We start from the raw sequence: 16,938 nt of genomic DNA on the forward strand, positions 1-16,938 counted from the left end.
TATTACCAACAAGTTCATCCCTATTTTACTTCATGTTACCCTTAATTAATTTACTTCTACTACCCCATACCTGTACTTGACAACCCTCTGGTTAACCTCTAGTTACCTCACCACAATTACCTTTATTACAGTAACCTGTAGCTAAGGCCCTAGCTGGTTTCTCTAGTTACTGTTAGAATCCTTGCCACCCTGCTGGTTACCCCCACACCCCCCTCTGCTCCCCGTCTCTCTTGTTACCACTGTCAGCTGACTCGGTGGGTCCAGACTCGCCCTCTGAGTCAGAGTAGAACGGTTTGTCCGACTTCCTCTCCTTTTTCTTCTCTCTGCTGCTGCATTTCGTCCACTCAGGAACCTGGACACAGGATGCATCACTTAGTACACACTCACAGTACACACACCTGCTGGTACTGAAGCAGACAAGGGCAAAGGAATGCAAGTACGTATGACCATGAACTCCTCAGTCTGGCTGGCACACAGCCAGGAAACAGCCAAAAACAGCCATGTTATGAAACTCTGATGCCTGGGATATTGTAAATGTCTTATTACACAGCTACAGTAGATGCTAGCGCCAGCTGAAGCATTCATGGCCAGCTACAGGAAAGTTTTAAAGTTGTTGATAAAGGGAGCAGTTCCATTAAGAGAAGTGATGTCTGAGGAGCACAGACATTCCTCCCAGGACAAACTGTATATCTGTCTGATTACTGTCTGTCTGATTGACTGAGTGGCATTAACCAGTGGACAAGGCCATTGCTGTTTTGGGTTGGTAAGTCAATTAAATTATTAAATACAATTTTACCAAACCATCTAGTCTAGAGTGAGGTTGGTCAGTTGCCATATCCATAAGGATAGGGCAGCTAACCAAACAACGCAAGCTTATGACCTTCTCTGTCCTTTTGCAACACCCTCAGGCAGGGCAAATAAAGGATGGGCAGGTGATAATATTCTGCACTGTATTATACTATGCTACACTATAACATAACATACGATCCTATATGAGATTAAACGTACAGTAAGTAACTGTACAATATCATTCTACTGCACTGCCATCTTACAGAACCCCTTTTGGATCAGTCTGGTATTGTTGGGAGGAGTGTCTCGTAGTCCAGAGAGATCTCTTGTTTAATGGCAGAGACAAGGTGAGAGAGGTAGAGGGGGTGCTGTGTGTCGGGAGTCGGGACAGCTTCAGCTCAGCTAAGCACAGAACAGTGCGGTACAGTACGGTACAGTAGGCAGGAAGTGTTCAAAAAGCACTTAGGTTGTGTGGCACTCTATGGGTTCGAGGCTGGAACAGCTTCTGTTTTTTACCGCTAACTAACTCACATTGGTCAATGTTGTGACTCTTTCAAGCAGCGTTAATACCTAGCAGGAATGCAGGAAAAGAAACAGAAAAAAGATTGGAATGGAGGTGAGATGAGAGAATTAAGAAAAGGAAGTAAATTAGGAAAAGACGTCAGGAAAGCAAAGACATCGAAGACAGGAAGGCTTTTCGGTCATTTGTTCCAGTTGATGGAAAAAGACATAGGCCTATTAAACGCCACAAATTTACCAAATAGGCTCTATGGACTCAGAATAACTCTTCCCACTTCCGGCAAAGTGTTTCCAGGGAGCCAGCATGCACAAAAGCAGCACCTTGACTCTGTTTGACCAGAATGGAACAGAGCCGTAACTAGAAAAAGTGCCCCTCAGGGCACAGGTCTCCACCAGGGCAGGTCCGGTTGTGGCCTCCTGATGGCGCTATAATAGGCCGTTCTGGAAAATTTGGGGCAGAGGTTCATTGTTGGCATCTATGTCCGGAAGTAGGAAGAGTTATTCTGTGTGCATAAAGCCTATTCTCCTCAAGTTTAGCAACAATTAATTTTGAGCAAAGACGAAAGGAACACAATATTCTACTAAAATAAAATGTGTGATATTTTATTTATTTATTAACAATATTTTAATCTAACTTGGCTACTATGTGTATGAGGGTTAACATTCTGCCATGGTAGTCACTTCTCTGCCTACCTAATAAGGTGTGACATTGTGCTGGTTTTGGAACGATGTAGATTAAAGCAAGCAGTGGTTTAGTCCAGTGGTTTTCGATGGGTGATCTGGGCCCCAGCTAAATGATGGAGACGTGCAAACCAAATTAATGGAGCCTAATAAGACCTTTAACTCTAAACATCTGCATTACTGTCTACACAATAGAGAATGTATTTTGATCAACGTTTGACTGTTATCTCCTATGGTATCACAGCAAAACAGCATGGATGGTATTGTGGACAAATTCTTATCCAATGACAACTACATATTCATAAAGTCTTGGGTCTGAGACGCAACATCTCATCAAATGGTGCTCCGTGGCTCAAATGCCAAATACATAATAGACCTCGATATGAAAAAGGTTCATTCCACTGCTTTGGAACTACATCCTCGCAAAAGGTCCATTTCTACACTGAGTTAGAGGGTCTGTGGCCTAATTAATGCATACAATACCAAACTGGGGGTCCTTGAAATTAAAACATTTGAGAACCATGGGATTAAAGTGAATGAGATGAATGGGTTTTGACTGATGGAAGAGGACAGTTTGTATTTAGGTGTTGCAGGAAAAGTGTCTGACAGTAGTAATCAGATGAGAACATGCACACACCGCATGCACACGCATGCAGTTTTGTGCACACACACACACAAACAACACAGACTTTGTAATGTCTCATTTGGTCCACACGAGGAAGCAGTGGCTCACTGTCCTCACCTGCTAACAAACAGTTTCCACATGTCTAACGAAGCAATTAGTGTCATTGGATGGATGCGGTCCCCAAAAGACAGAAGCTCTGGTTACCTGGGATAAAGATGATCCCACCAGACCAGACTCATCTGTCCAGTGTCCTCCGTGCCACTGTCCTCCTCATTCTGAATACTACATTAACCCCATTCAACCTGGCGTCCCTAATTTGGGAATGTCATTATATATTTCTATGCTATTTTCGTTGCACAATACCACCGTATGACAAAGTATAGCCTACTGTATAACAGTGTTAATCAAGTCGACTAAAAGTGTGACGAAAAATGTCCGTCGACTATCTTTTTTCACTGATGAAAACTCGATAAAAACTAAATAAAAATTAAGCTATTATGACTAAAATGATGACTAAATATACGGACACGCAACTAAGTATAAATCAGACATTACGACATCACGGCCCGACCAAAATAAACTTTAGTTGAAATAAAATGTGATTCAAAAGACCTAAACTACATAAGAATTAAGATCAACACTATATAATACGGTTTAAGTGGTTAAAGATGGAGGTCACACACAGCTTCAGAGGCAGTCAGAAAGAAAGAGAGCACTCATCACAGCAAACCACCACACTCCTGTGTGTGTGTGTGTGTGTGAGGAGGAGGCACCTCTTTCAATTCTCCCAGTAGCCCAATCCTAACCTCTCCCGTGTGCAGCTCCTCTTGCTGTGGAGATGGAGGAGCATTCAGAGACAGAGAGACGTGGACAGACACGTGGACTGTCGTTAACCCATTCTGGGCGGGAACCCCTTTTGGTGTTTCAAACATTATGTTATAATTTTTGAAAAATCGTTAAAATGTGCCTCAAATCTTTCAGAAAATTGTCATGATTTAGAAAACTTTTTTTTTTTAATTTTGACGTCAGGCCTGCATCTACTGGTGATATGGCTGTCTATTACTGAGCTCTAAACTATATTGATATCTTCCGGTTTGTAACCACACTGACCTATAGGAGACGCCCTAAACTATCAGAGAAACAGCTATTAGTTAATCGCCTTCAACCTGGCATTCATATATTTTAGGCATGTCGATAGATGGAAAATGGTACCATTTCAACAATCTTTTTTCAAATCATGAAAATAGCTACTTTGTCCACACGACAAAGTATAAAATAGGGCTTAAGTGGTTAATTAAGTAGTCAGCCTACAAACAAAATGTCCAGGAGATGTTTTGAAATTATTATCATCATTCATATTATTGTGGTTTTAAATTGGTTACTGGCGTAAATAGCTGACAGGATATTGACAAGAGTCTACCAACAATCAATAGACATCATAGTTACATGATGTACAACATTACAGTATATCTTAAATAAAGACAAATAATTAATGTGCTCCAGTAATCTCCTTTTCAACACTGCGCATCGCGGGTTCGAGTCCCAATCCTGACGAACTTTGCTGTATGTCACTCCCTGTCACTCTTTCCTTGTCTGTCTCCACTATCAATAAAGGCAAAAATACCCCCCCCCCCCCCAAAAAAAGAAAATCTTAAAAAAAGAAAAGGAAACAGCTCAAATAAGCCTGCAAAATAGGAGGGTTACACTTAATTTATACTAAAATGAGTGTTGTGTTGTTATCTTGAAAATCTGTTATTTTGGGCCGGCCTAGTGGTCCAGGCACCTAGGCTCTTAATGCAGCCTGACAGCACATCGCGGGTTCCAGTCCCAGAATAAATCGTTAGACCAAACTGGGTCACCACCGGAAAAAACAATACTGTAAGTCAGAGGGTTTAACCAACATTGTGACAACTCCATCAAATCTTGAGGTCACTCCTGTAACACAAATCAAACGGATGTGTCCGTCGCTTGACTTGACTAAAGGAAGTGGGGAACTCAAGGTTTGATTTCCTGTCTGCATTTCACTGATTTATGAACCGATGGCACATGGAATGAAGGGAATGCAGCAGAGCAGGGTGATTCATGGCTCCTATAGATAAAGGAGTATGAATAGCTTAGACACGTTCAGAGATTACAATAAGTGGAGAATGTAATTTGGAAAGCACCAAAATGTCACTGGTGGGAAATCTTGTTTCCTGTAGGACTGTTGTGAATAGTATATCAGTGTTTTATCTTGAACTATACCGTAATTAGCCTATTCACCTTTTCTGTTCCCTTGTCTATATAACATGTGCTACTGGCTCAAAACAAAAGGTGACAGCTAGGTCACCTGGCTGGGGTGCGGTGGGGGGTGGGGGGGTTGTTGCTGCCCAAACGCAGCAGGCGAGTCCAGCAGAGAGGGCAAACTAATTATCACTGACTCACTGAGCTGAATATATATATAATATATAATATTTCGATACAGGGTTTGTCAAATCTATTTGTAGAGAGATGTTAAACATCTCTCTTCAAAATACAGTACACTGTACTTGCCTCACCACATACGCATGCATATGTATACGTATGTCTCAGAGGGACGTGTATTAATCTTCCTCGGTAGAGGAAAGCAGAGGATGTGTGTTAACATTGATGAACACATTATGCTGATGAAAAGTATCGAATGAATGTTGACTGGATGATTGGGGTCAGGCCTGTTAATATAATGGGATGTGAATGATGTTCTGTGAGTGAGTGACCCCCAAAACCAGCTTTGATAAACTTTGCCTGGGCTCCACTCTCTCTGAGACACAGCCCCTGGTCTGGGAAGCAACCCTCACTCCCATTCCTCCCGTGTAGTGGGGGGCCTCGTACGGAGGCCTCTAGAGCACTGTCTCCCAAACACTGGGTCGAGACCCATTTGTCGGCCACGGACCAATTTCACAGGTCACGACTCGAGTAAAAATCTACCCCCCCCCCCCCCCCTCCCCCTACATTTAAGTTTTTGAAAATAATAATAATAATAATAATAATAATTTTATAAATGTTAAAACAAACAAACAAATCTAAGAAATTCAAAAATAGCGAAAATAGTCAATCTAGACGTTGCACGCATGTAGATCTGCTATTTTCACCTAGTTTCTGTCCGGGGGAAACGTCTAATCTCTCTTTTGGGTCTCGACCTGAAAAGTTTGGAATCCACTGCCCTATTGGCCCCTAAAGGCAACCCGCCACCACCTCCCCCTCTGTGTGTCTCTGAAGGTTACTGTTCCCACTGCACGCACAGACTCCTTCACCTCCACGTTGCGCACGGAGGGGTCGGGCGCGGCTTCGGGCCACTCGGGTAGCTCCTGATAGCCCCCCGCCTTGGCATTCAGCAGGTGGGACAGAGATCCCAGCTGGAAGTGGTCTCGATCTGACGAAGTAACAGATACAAAACACACAGGGAACAAAACAGTGGAAGGAAGAGAGAAAGAAGAGACACAGAAAGACAGAGAGACGGAATCGAGAGGTTAGAGATAGAGGCGTGAGTGACTGTGACTGCGAGTGGTCTCAATCTGTTAACATTCAACAAGACATGGAAATACAAAATTTAAATATATGTCAAATATAAAAGGTGTGGGACTGTGGGTTCAGAGAGGACAACACAGGACACAGGAAAACAAGGGTCCTATTTTCGTCAGTGCTAAACCCCTTATCGCTAAACTTCTTTGCCTTTTTTACTATTTTGAAAAATATTTTTTGAATAGTTCAAATGATCTATGAGCTGAATGAGCTGATATACAAGCTCACAACGTGTTTATGTAGAATAGTTGAATAATTTTAATATGTTTTTCAAAATAGTAAAAAAAATGAAATTTAGGGATAAGGGGTTTAGCAAAATTAGCACTGACAAAAATAGGGCCAAATCAAGAAATTGCAGGTTGTGAAATTGATTAATGCTGGAGTTCTGCCCGGGACCGTAAAGGTGGCTGCATGCTACCATTTTAGGTTATCACTCTTTACTTTACTGATACCAGGCACTCATAGTCAGGTCTGTTTGCTTTCTGCTGCTTTCTGTTCCGTGTCTGTGCCTGTGAAACCAAGGGGACCACCCAGGCGGCCACCCAACTTCTGGACCAAAGAGCAGCAGGGTGATTTTGATTGGAAATAAAATAATAATCACACCCGTCACCGTGTGAAGTGAGGGGCGCTCTTGTCGTCGTACATCATCCAATACATTTTTTTATTCATGAATTAATTTGTCAACTTCTGTTATTATCTTTTAACCATGATACAATGTTTTTAAAAAACTTTTCACCATGAACATAAGATGACAACTGCATTTTTTGGGTGGTTAGCCGATTTGCTCGTCTACATATGACGTACATTTTCCTTTTATTGTCAATGGCATTGAATGTTTCTGATGCCACACATTTACATCATATTTCAGGGACATATGATGTAAATTCTCCTTTCATTGTCAATGGCAAATGTGAGACGTGACGGGACGAAAAGTTGTATATAGGAATAAAAAAACAAGAGGTGTCAGTGACGTCATGTCACCTAAAAGTGGAGTATGCGTCCAGCTTAACACAGACACACATACAAAGGTTTTGTAGATACACATATAATATTATACTGTACATAGACAGCAGTATTACCATAATCAAGGTAAGATCTGCATATTATTGTACATATAAACACACACCCAATGCTTTTTACGTCAAATAGTACCTTTAAAAGGAGACTCGAGGACGGGAGCAGGTTTGAGGGCGAGGAACAGCTTCTTAGCGTACTTGCTGAGTGCGCCACTCTTGTCTGTGGGCACAATGAGCTGACGAATGAAGCGAGCTCGATCTCGAATGTCGTAGTTCTGATCGTACTTGGCCAGGTTCAGAACGTACTGGGTCAAAAGCTTGGTCTGAGGAGAGAAGAGAAGAGAAGAGAAGAGAAGAGAAGAGAAGAGAAGAGAAGAGAAGAGAAGAGAAGAGAAGAGAAGAGAAGAGAAGAGAAGAGAAGAGAAGAGAAGAGAAGAGAAGAGAAGAGAAGAGGAGGAGCAAGTAGTGAGATGACATGTGTGAGTGACACAGGTTTCAATCAAACTCTCAAACTTCACGACTAGCTCTGTATGTACAGTACAGGGTAGGGCTTTAAGCAACTAGTCGATTATTCAACTAGTCGACTAGTAAATCCACTAGTCGACTTTGTTGGTACTAGTTCCCCGTTTTTGTAGGCCACAAGATCAGCTAGATTATAGTCAGTCACCAATGTACACAGTTTTGAAATGTACAACTATTATTATTATTATTTTTACATAGTAGGTACGTAGGCCTATAGATAGTTAAACAACTAGTCGAGTAGTAAACTAGGCAACTAGTAAAAATCACTAGAAATGAAAGCCCTAGTACAGGGTACTCTATTATGAAGCAGATCAGCAGGACTCCTTCTCTCACTACAGGGTACTGAATATGATTCAACCAGTTCAGCAGGATCTCCTCTCACTACACTCACAACTACAGCAACACACACAGTCTTACAGAAACAGTCACCTTATGATTGGTGGAGACAGGCTGCGAATGACATTCAATTCATAGAGTAGATTATAAACATGTATTTCCATCCAACTTTCATTTGAGCAAAAAAATAAAAATAAGACTGGTATCAACCAAAAAGTTTAAACAGGTTCAGCCAGCTGGTGTTAACCACATAAACCCAGACACTGTAGTGTCCAATACAGCAGAAAGTCTATTACTAATATTTAAGTAAATGCATAGACTCTGCAGTGACCTGTTTGGAGTTGGTGAGATAGAGTTTAGCAGCCAGGTTTATTATTTGCAGCTTGACGATATCTTCTTCATTGGTGAAGGACTTGGCCATCATCCTCAAAACGTCAGGAGCGATCTTAGGCACGTGTTCACAGTATTCACCAATCAGCCACAAGATGCTGGCCCTCGCCATGGGAACCTGGAAAAGACGCACAATTTAAATTGTCACCAGTTTGAATCGATTTTAATCGGTTTACGATAAATCGTTACATGCCTAAATTAATGAAATTGAAAGTAAATACTACTACTCAATAAAGCATAACTAAACTATTAGTGCTACTACCAATAGTACTACTACTACTACTACTACTACTACTACTACTACGAAAAATAAGAAGAAAAATATTCAAAAAAAAATAGGTATTTAGTTCATACTTTGAGTGATTTATTTTATGCTTCAACACAAAAACCTTCAGCCAGAGAGGTAATGATAAGACAGTGTACTTGTGGTCCTGAAAGACAACAACAACAATGAACTGTAATGAAGGATTGTGGGCGTGGCAGGTCTCACCTGTATGTTGTCTGTAAGTTTAGCCATGTGTTTAATGATGTCACTGTGCTTCTCTGGCTGCATCTGTAACAACTTCTTTATCACCACCACAGACTCTGCTACCACCAGCTCTGCATCGCGCGCGCCCGCACACACACACACACACACACACACACACACACACACACACACACACACACACACACACACACACACACACACACACACACACACACACACACACACACACACACACACACACACACACACACACACACACACACACACACTTTTTATTGATATTTTATTGATAAATATACATAAACTGCCATGATATTTTTTCTTTACAACTTTTAAAATGTGTTTTCACTGTGTGTGATACTGATAAATTGGAACTTAATAGAGCACTGAAGTCTGACGTAATTTACACATCCTACACATCCTATTTTTTTCACCATTCTAAATTCCCATACACTTTTTTATATCGTGTCAACTGTGCCAACCCTTAAAAATAAAAATAAAAAAATAATCCGGATATCATATGAAGCATCAACTCATGGTGAAAACGATGGTAAAACGCTAATGTTACTGCTGTCGAATTAGTTAAATTTTCACCATAAACAGACTGTATCAAATAGTGACTGACAATTGTAAATTACACATAGACACCTCCCCGACAATATCGCAAACGCAGAGACAGTTTGTTTATTTCTGAACCACAATGCTTATAATGAGATGATTTTAAGATGAATGTTATTCTCCATAGAGAAAAACATCCGCAACCCAGGGGATGAGCAAGTGACATAGGACTCTATGTCAGTGGTTTTTCATGTAAAGGACCCCGAAATTGAAAAGATATGCCAGTGACCCCCATAAGAGAAGATTTTTACGGCTCTAGCTGTGATTCTCAACCCGTTTAATTTCAAGTACCCCCAGTTTTATGCATTTAGACTACGGACCCCCATTTAATGGCCTTTCTAAAATCAATGTTAATTTACAGACCTATAAGGGTCCATTTGGTTCCTAACTATCATTTAGCTGGGGACCCCCTGGAACTCCCTCAATGACCCCTAGGGGTCCCTGGACCCCACTTTGTACTACGTTGCCACAACACAAATAAATTGCTGTTGAGAATGTATAGGTGAAACTCACCGTCTCTGTTGGACAGCAGCTGGACGAGTCCATTGAGACAAGTGTCCCTCACCTCGCCGATGTTTGTGGCACAGCGGCCGATGGCCTGGATGGTGGCGGCCACAAAGTCCTTATCGTTGCTCTTAATGTAGGTCTGACAGCATGACGGATAAGAAGAAGGAAGGAAGAGGAAGTCCAAGAAGATTAGAATATAGGAATAAGGACAACAACAACATGAATAAGAAATAATTTGAGGAAAGAAGAAGAAGATGATGATGAGGAAGAAGAAGAAAAATGGGAAGAATTGAAGACAAATATATAAACACATCATTATGATTCTACTACACATTCTCACTTTCAAGTGGTACTACATTATAGTGATGTGCTGGGGCACATATATCTGACCATCTGTCAGAGGTTTGACAATACGTTGTTTTACATCAGTCCCAGACACTAGTCCTGCCCACACTGGAATGCAGAAATGACACTTTCCCTCCCAAAGACTCTCACTACACTCACAACTACAACATCACACACAGTCACCTCATGATTGGTGAAGACAGGCTGCGAATGACATTCAATTCATCCGTTACAACATTTAAACATTTAGAAGTAGTGGGATGCAGGAGACGATTGGCTAACATTACTATAGCGGTGGGAGGAGGTTAAGGTTAGGCATAGGGAAGGGAACAGATGGTTATAGGGGTGGGGGAGGGTTAGTCAGGTTGGAGGAGGTACAGTAACAGTATAAGGTTAGACATAGGGAAGGGGACAGATGGTTATAGGGGTGGGGGAGGGTTAGTCAGGTTGGAGGAGGTACAGTATAAGGTTAGACATAGGGAAGGGGACAGATGGTTATAGGGGTGGGGGAGGGTTAGTCAGGTTGGAGGAGGTACAGTATAAGGTTAGACATAGGGAAGGGGACAGATGGTTATAGGGGTGGGGGAGGGTTAGTCAGGTTGGAGGAGGTACAGTATAAGGTTAGACATAGGGAAGGGGACAGATGGTTATAGGGGTGGGGGAGGGTTAGTCAGGTTGGAGGAGGTACAGTATAAGGTTAGACATAGGGAAGGGGACAGATGGTTATAGGGGTGGGGGAGGGTTAGTCAGGTTGGAGGAGGTACAGTATAAGGTTAGACATAGGGAAGGGAACAGATGGTTATAGGGGTGGGGGAGGGTTAGTCAGGTTGGAGGAGGTACAGTATAAGGTTAGACATAGGGAAGGGGACAGATGGTTATAGGGGTGGGGGAGGGTTAGTCAGGTTGGAGGAGGTACAGTATAAGGTTAGACATAGGGAAGGGGACAGATGGTTATAGGGGTGGGGGAGGGTTAGTCAGGTTGGAGGAGGTACAGTATAAGGTTAGACATAGGGAAGGGGACAGATGGTTATAGGGGTGGGGGAGGGTTAGTCAAGGTGTCCACTGGGCATCCTGTCTCATCACATCAAACATCTGACGGATGGTCAAACCGATCCCAACTCGTCATCCATTCATCACGGTGTGAGAATGCACTTGTATCAGTGTCATTACTATTACTGTGTGTGTGTGTGTGTGTGTGTGTGTGTGTGTGTGTGTGTGTGTGTGTGTGTGTGTGTGTGTGTGTGTGTGTGTGTGTGTGTGTGCACGTGCGTACCTGAAACTCTCGGAGGATAGTGGATATGTTTGTTTCATTGGCCAGGTTGGTTAGCACCTCCAGCTGTCAAACACAGAACACATTACAAGTTACACAATACCACAGGTCCAATGGCATGTGATGATGTAACCTAACATAAAGCGCAGTGTTGGATAGTAACGCATTACTAGCAACATGTTACCCGATATTACCCGATCACATGATTTTCCAAAGATCGGAATCGGGGAGAAAAGATCGGATTTTTAATTGTCTAATCTAAATCTAAATCTCAAAGAAAGTGTATAAGCAATGAGTTTTGTAAAAAACTGTTGTGTTTATGCTAGTTGTTTTCCTTCTGGTCCCAGTCAGAGATCATCAAACATTCACACTCAGAGGTGTGAAAGACACCTATGATGACAAAAAAGGGAAATACAACCCCCTCTATGCATGATGGCATGGTAGTACTCTCTCTGAATGAGAGAGATACTTTTTAAGAGTTTTAACTTGACTTGACTAACTTGATTTCAGTAATAACATTAGTTACCATTCCACAAAAGGTCACTCACTCCCCTTGGAACTTTGGCTCGAGACGTAGTATGTGTTTGTGTAACATGATTTGTGTGTTGCCAGGACAAAGGGCCGATTCATACTTTTACCGCTGTTTCGGCGCTGTAGTGCCGAAATTATTTCAGCTCGTCAGAAATCTTCAGTAGCACCGAAGAGCCGACTTTAGGACGGTACCCGCCCCCCCGAACCTCAAATGACGTCACATTGTAGGCTCTACAGAGCCGAACCGACTTTTATTCGGCTGTAAAATAGGAGTATGAATCGGCCCTTAGATTTAGTTTTTTGGAGTAACAGGCAACACTGCAGTCAGCTCAGAACTCCTCCGCCAAGTTACTGTACAGTGGCCGACTGGCCGTCACCCATCTCCTAGCTCTGGTCCATAGCTCTAATGCTTCTATGATTCTATCATAGAAGCATTACATGGGTAAATACTGGTATACTGTAGGCCCTATTTGCCTTACCCCTTATGCCTAAACTTATTATTAGCCATTTTGTACTATATAGTAAAATATGGCTAATAAGTTTAGGTCCTCAAAAAATGCAGATGTGTTTTATATTTTGTGATGATATACCCGAATGGAAACAAGAGCGCAAGGACTATTTATTTTGGTGCTATCCTTTTAGACCAAGTGTTTAGCTGTACCATTTATATTTCTGTCTAATAAAGTATTCAATCAATCAATCAATCAATCAATCAATCAATCAATCAATCAATCAATCAATCAATCAATCAAAGGCATAAGGGGCAAGATATGGCCCATATGACTCCCCCTGATCCGTTTTGCATGCCACTGCACGGAAGCTTTCTCACACCGCAAACTGGACTCCTCAATGCAGCGCCAAAGAACAGAATAGTACCTTGAGCACTTTGATCTGGGTTGGATCTGTGGAGCGGATGTAGAAACTCTTAAGGTAGGGTTCAAACATTCCCTGTAAAGAGATAGAGAAGGCAGATCTGAGTATCCCACATAATACAGTATGATATAGGCCAGTCACTAATTGAGATGATCACAAATTCAGATTGCATAATCGTTATAATTGTTTCCGTGTTGGAAAATGTTCAAAACATTTTCAAACATTTTCCAAAAGCAGCGGAATATGTCAGTCATTTCTTTATATTTATTTATGTCAGTCATTTATTTATATTTATTTAAGTTATTTGTCATGTGTTCCAAGTGCACATTTTATTTACAAAGCCTAAAAACGAACAGAAATTGCATTCATACGACCAATAGAGCGTTGCAGTTCTGCCTCCTTTCAGAACGATGAGAGCACCAGGAAATTATTCCCCATTCATTTTCCCCATAGACGTTTCATAAAAAATTATCTGCTCGTCCCCCAAGCAGTGTTTGTCGTCATGATTTGTCAACTCGGCTGTTGGCTTTGTCCGAGGCTTTAAATAAATACTTTTTGAAACGTCTATGGGATCAATGAATGGGGAAGTATTCCCAGGTGCCCTCGTCGTTCTGAAAGGGGGCGGGACTGCGACGCTCGATGTTCAACGCCAAAAACAATTAAATCGTTAATCAGATATTTGGTAAAATGTAAAATTTGGTAAAATCGTAAATTATTATCATAAAATATTAAAAACAAAGCTCACCCTTCTCTTGATGGTCATTGTAGCTACGTTCTGCAGAACCACAAACTGAACCTCACTGAAGGGAGAGAGAGGGAAAGAGAGAATTCATTAATCATTTTGCAATGCAATTAATAGATTGTATCGATACTAAGTACTTGTGCGTTGTATTTAGCAATTTTAAGAAAAAAGAAAAAGAGGGGTTTAATTACTTTTCCATTCTATATCGCTATACTTGGTCTATCGATAAATGTGTGTACTCTGTGTTCATGTCAAGGTGCGGGTTTGTCCATGTGTTAAAAATAAATACAATGTCCATGTATTTTCCAGAGAACGACTGTGTTTACTTATTTATAACCGGCAATATCCGTTTCACACAGATTTAATGCTAAATAGTTACTGTATCGATCTCAAATCATTTTCGCATTGCCATGATTTAACCAATATCATCAACCATGTATCGTGATGCATATGGTATCGCTGTATCGTTACACCCCTAACTGACAAATAACAATGATTCTATTCAGACTCATCCAGGCAACACATGGATCTATGCATTAAGTTCCGAAGAGCCGCTTGAAAAGTATTGACTCTTGCAGACACAAACATTTCACTCATTGCACATTGCACTGCACCATCCTTTTGAGTAAAACTGTGTAGTAAAAAGTGTAATAGGGGGGAAAAGAAAGAAATATGGAGAAACAGAGGACAGGGGGAGAGAGAAAGAGATGTCTAGACGTATGCGCATGCTTAAAGTGAATGGCACATCGAGTGTCAAAGCAACATGCAATGTGAGTTTAACATGGTTTAATGTTGTTCAATGCAATCAGGCAATTTTCTGTTTGGATGCATGGGTTGTCAAGGCCAGAAAGTAGTTTTTTGACACTCAGTAGGCATTCCTGCATGACTGCCGGGTTTGATGATGATGTCATGCGCATACCTATCTCTATTGATGATGACAGAAAAAATACAGTAAAGGTGGTTGCACACTGGAAGCGTTTTTCGGAAAACCAATGGAGAAACGCAGCTAAAAATCTGAATAACAAGCCCTGTGTGCAGGGACCTTAAATGTTACATCAGAAAGCAATGACAACTACCCATTAGTAGTTCACCTCCCCAAAAAATACTTCTTTTCTACATGGCCAATGAAGCCTTGAATTCACAGAGATTGTTGTCGCATTCCTGAGCCAACAATTTGCTGACTGAAATGCAGGCCAATTGAGTCACTGCGCAGGTTATCAAATTATTGGCTTAGGTTTAGGAATACGACGACAACAACAACAACAACACAATCTTCTACAATTCAAGGCTTTATGGGGTGTGTAATTGATAGAAAATAAGTATTTCTTTGGGTGAACTACAATCTGAGGCCAATTCTACAAAATGCCTTCCAAATCGGTAGTTCTCACACTTTCAATATTAGCCAACGCAGAAAATGATAAACTGACACCGATGCTTTCCCGGATTTAGTTACGCTTATTTTGACCTGGCCTGACACACACCTCACTATTTCAACTATTATGTGTTTCTGTTCAAAAGCTGTTATGCTGCTACTATGATGACTCTCTCCATAAACACATTTTTCATCCAAATGTGTTTTCCTCTACTTTGAATAAAGGTTATATAAGGGAATAAATTACTCCTAGAGATGAATAAAGACATAATGTTTGGCAGAGTAATACTGCAATTTCCTCTGCACTGACTGATGACTTCGTTATTGTGTGCCTGGAGCCATGACAACACCTACTAAATAAATAAATAGGAATTCAGCTAGCGGACTGACCCTTTTGACACAAATCTGTGTGTGTGTGTGTGTGTGTGTGTGTGTGTGTGTGTGTGTGTGTGTGTGTGTGTGTGTGTGTGTGTGTGTGTGTGTGTGTGTGTGTGTGTGTGTGTGTGTGTCGCCCCACACACTAGCACTGATTCCTAATAATAATGATGATGAATTGCATTTTTATAGCGCTTTTCTATGCACTACGTGCCTACTCAAAGCGCTTACAATGGTTCATTCATTCATACATTGGGAGGTGAAGCGGCGAACAGTCAACGCCAGCGTCCTCACTTCCCACCCCCAATCCAACCCTTCCTATACAATCAACACAATATGTAAAATGATGCTTTAGTGATATTGTCCCTGCTGTCGACCAGGTGAAAGGATATATTTTATTATAATAACACTGTTGGAACAAGTGTGTAAACGTATTTTGAAATCACGGGTGCCATGATCCAAACACGTGCATGGGTCTGTGGTGCAAATTTCACCATAAATCAATGACATTGATTACATTTGACAAAACATCCAAATGACCAGTCTTCGAGAGACATGAAAGGTGTCTGCGCACACTGGTAGCCAAAGTGCAAATGTTTTTATTGGAAGGGAAACCAGCGTTTTGGCACTAAATAGGTAAAATATCACCACCCTGGATATATTTAATTAAGCTGTTCCAAAAATATTTTAAAAAGCGGCGACAGCTTTGTCGAAACGGCATGGCCCACCACAGATTTGGGTGTAAACGAATAAGCGTCTCTCCAATTGCCATAAAACCTGTGTTTACAGTTGCTCTTCTATTATGTTTCCGTGGATAAGTCTGTAAACTACAGTAAATGTAATGAAAATATGACTGTTAATATTGAGATATGGTTTTGAGAGACAGTAGAGCAGAGACAAGAGCATTGAACTGACCTGTGACTCCTCAGCAGACGGACCAGAGCCTTGGCAATCACCCCCACCTCTGCCTTAGGAGCCAGGTGGAAATACAGCTGAGCCACCGCCATCACCACCTGGAACATTTTGTGTTGTTACAGTATGTGCATGTGCAAGAGGTTCATACTGCTGGTATGTGGACTTCACGTCTGCTATACTGTACATTTACAATACTAGTGGTTCTCAAACGTTTACATTTCATTGGACCATCATAGCTCTGAGAGTGTACGAATTGCATACACTCTCAAGACGGAATCGTTAAAATCCTAAAGGATCACAACCCTATAGTCATGGGAGTCATCAATCAACATTGATTGGCATCTTTCTCTTGGGAGCACAAATGTGCACAGCAGATTTTGAGGCGTGCTAGCCCCTCCTATGCACAGCTTTGTGTGTGTGTGTGTGTGTGTGTGTGTGTGTGTGTGTGTGTGTGTGTGTGTGTGTGTGTGTGTGTGTGTGTG

General features: G+C 41.5%; 1 protein-coding gene across 4 annotated transcripts in view; it reads right to left on the reverse strand.

Annotated features, from left to right (window-relative positions):
* Nucleotides 1–16,938, reverse strand: part of ap3b2 (adaptor related protein complex 3 subunit beta 2) — a 45,602-nt gene that overhangs the window by 12,870 nt on the left and 15,794 nt on the right. For 2 of the 4 annotated variants that reach the window (XM_080762612.1, XM_080762610.1), the window contains exons 9-18: nucleotides 16,457–16,554; nucleotides 13,798–13,852; nucleotides 13,056–13,127; nucleotides 11,652–11,714; nucleotides 10,040–10,172; nucleotides 8,909–9,018; nucleotides 8,360–8,536; nucleotides 7,307–7,493; nucleotides 5,887–6,005; nucleotides 238–352 (exon numbers count right to left, since the gene is read on the reverse strand). In XM_080762612.1, coding sequence (XP_080618738.1) covers nucleotides 238–352; nucleotides 5,887–6,005; nucleotides 7,307–7,493; nucleotides 8,360–8,536; nucleotides 8,909–9,018; nucleotides 10,040–10,172; nucleotides 11,652–11,714; nucleotides 13,056–13,127; nucleotides 13,798–13,852; nucleotides 16,457–16,554 — 1,129 coding nt within the window. Of the gene's footprint in view, nucleotides 1–237; nucleotides 353–5,874; nucleotides 6,006–7,306; nucleotides 7,494–8,359; nucleotides 8,537–8,908; nucleotides 9,019–10,039; nucleotides 10,173–11,651; nucleotides 11,715–13,055; nucleotides 13,128–13,797; nucleotides 13,853–16,456; nucleotides 16,555–16,938 lie in introns of all 4 variants that reach the window. The other 2 variants (XM_080762611.1, XM_080762609.1) reach the window with 1 other exon arrangement.

The sequence above is a fragment of the Protomyctophum bolini genome (assembly GCF_963924005.1).
Source record: "Protomyctophum bolini genome assembly, chromosome: 4".
Classification (NCBI taxonomy): Eukaryota; Metazoa; Chordata; class Actinopteri; order Myctophiformes; family Myctophidae; genus Protomyctophum; species Protomyctophum bolini.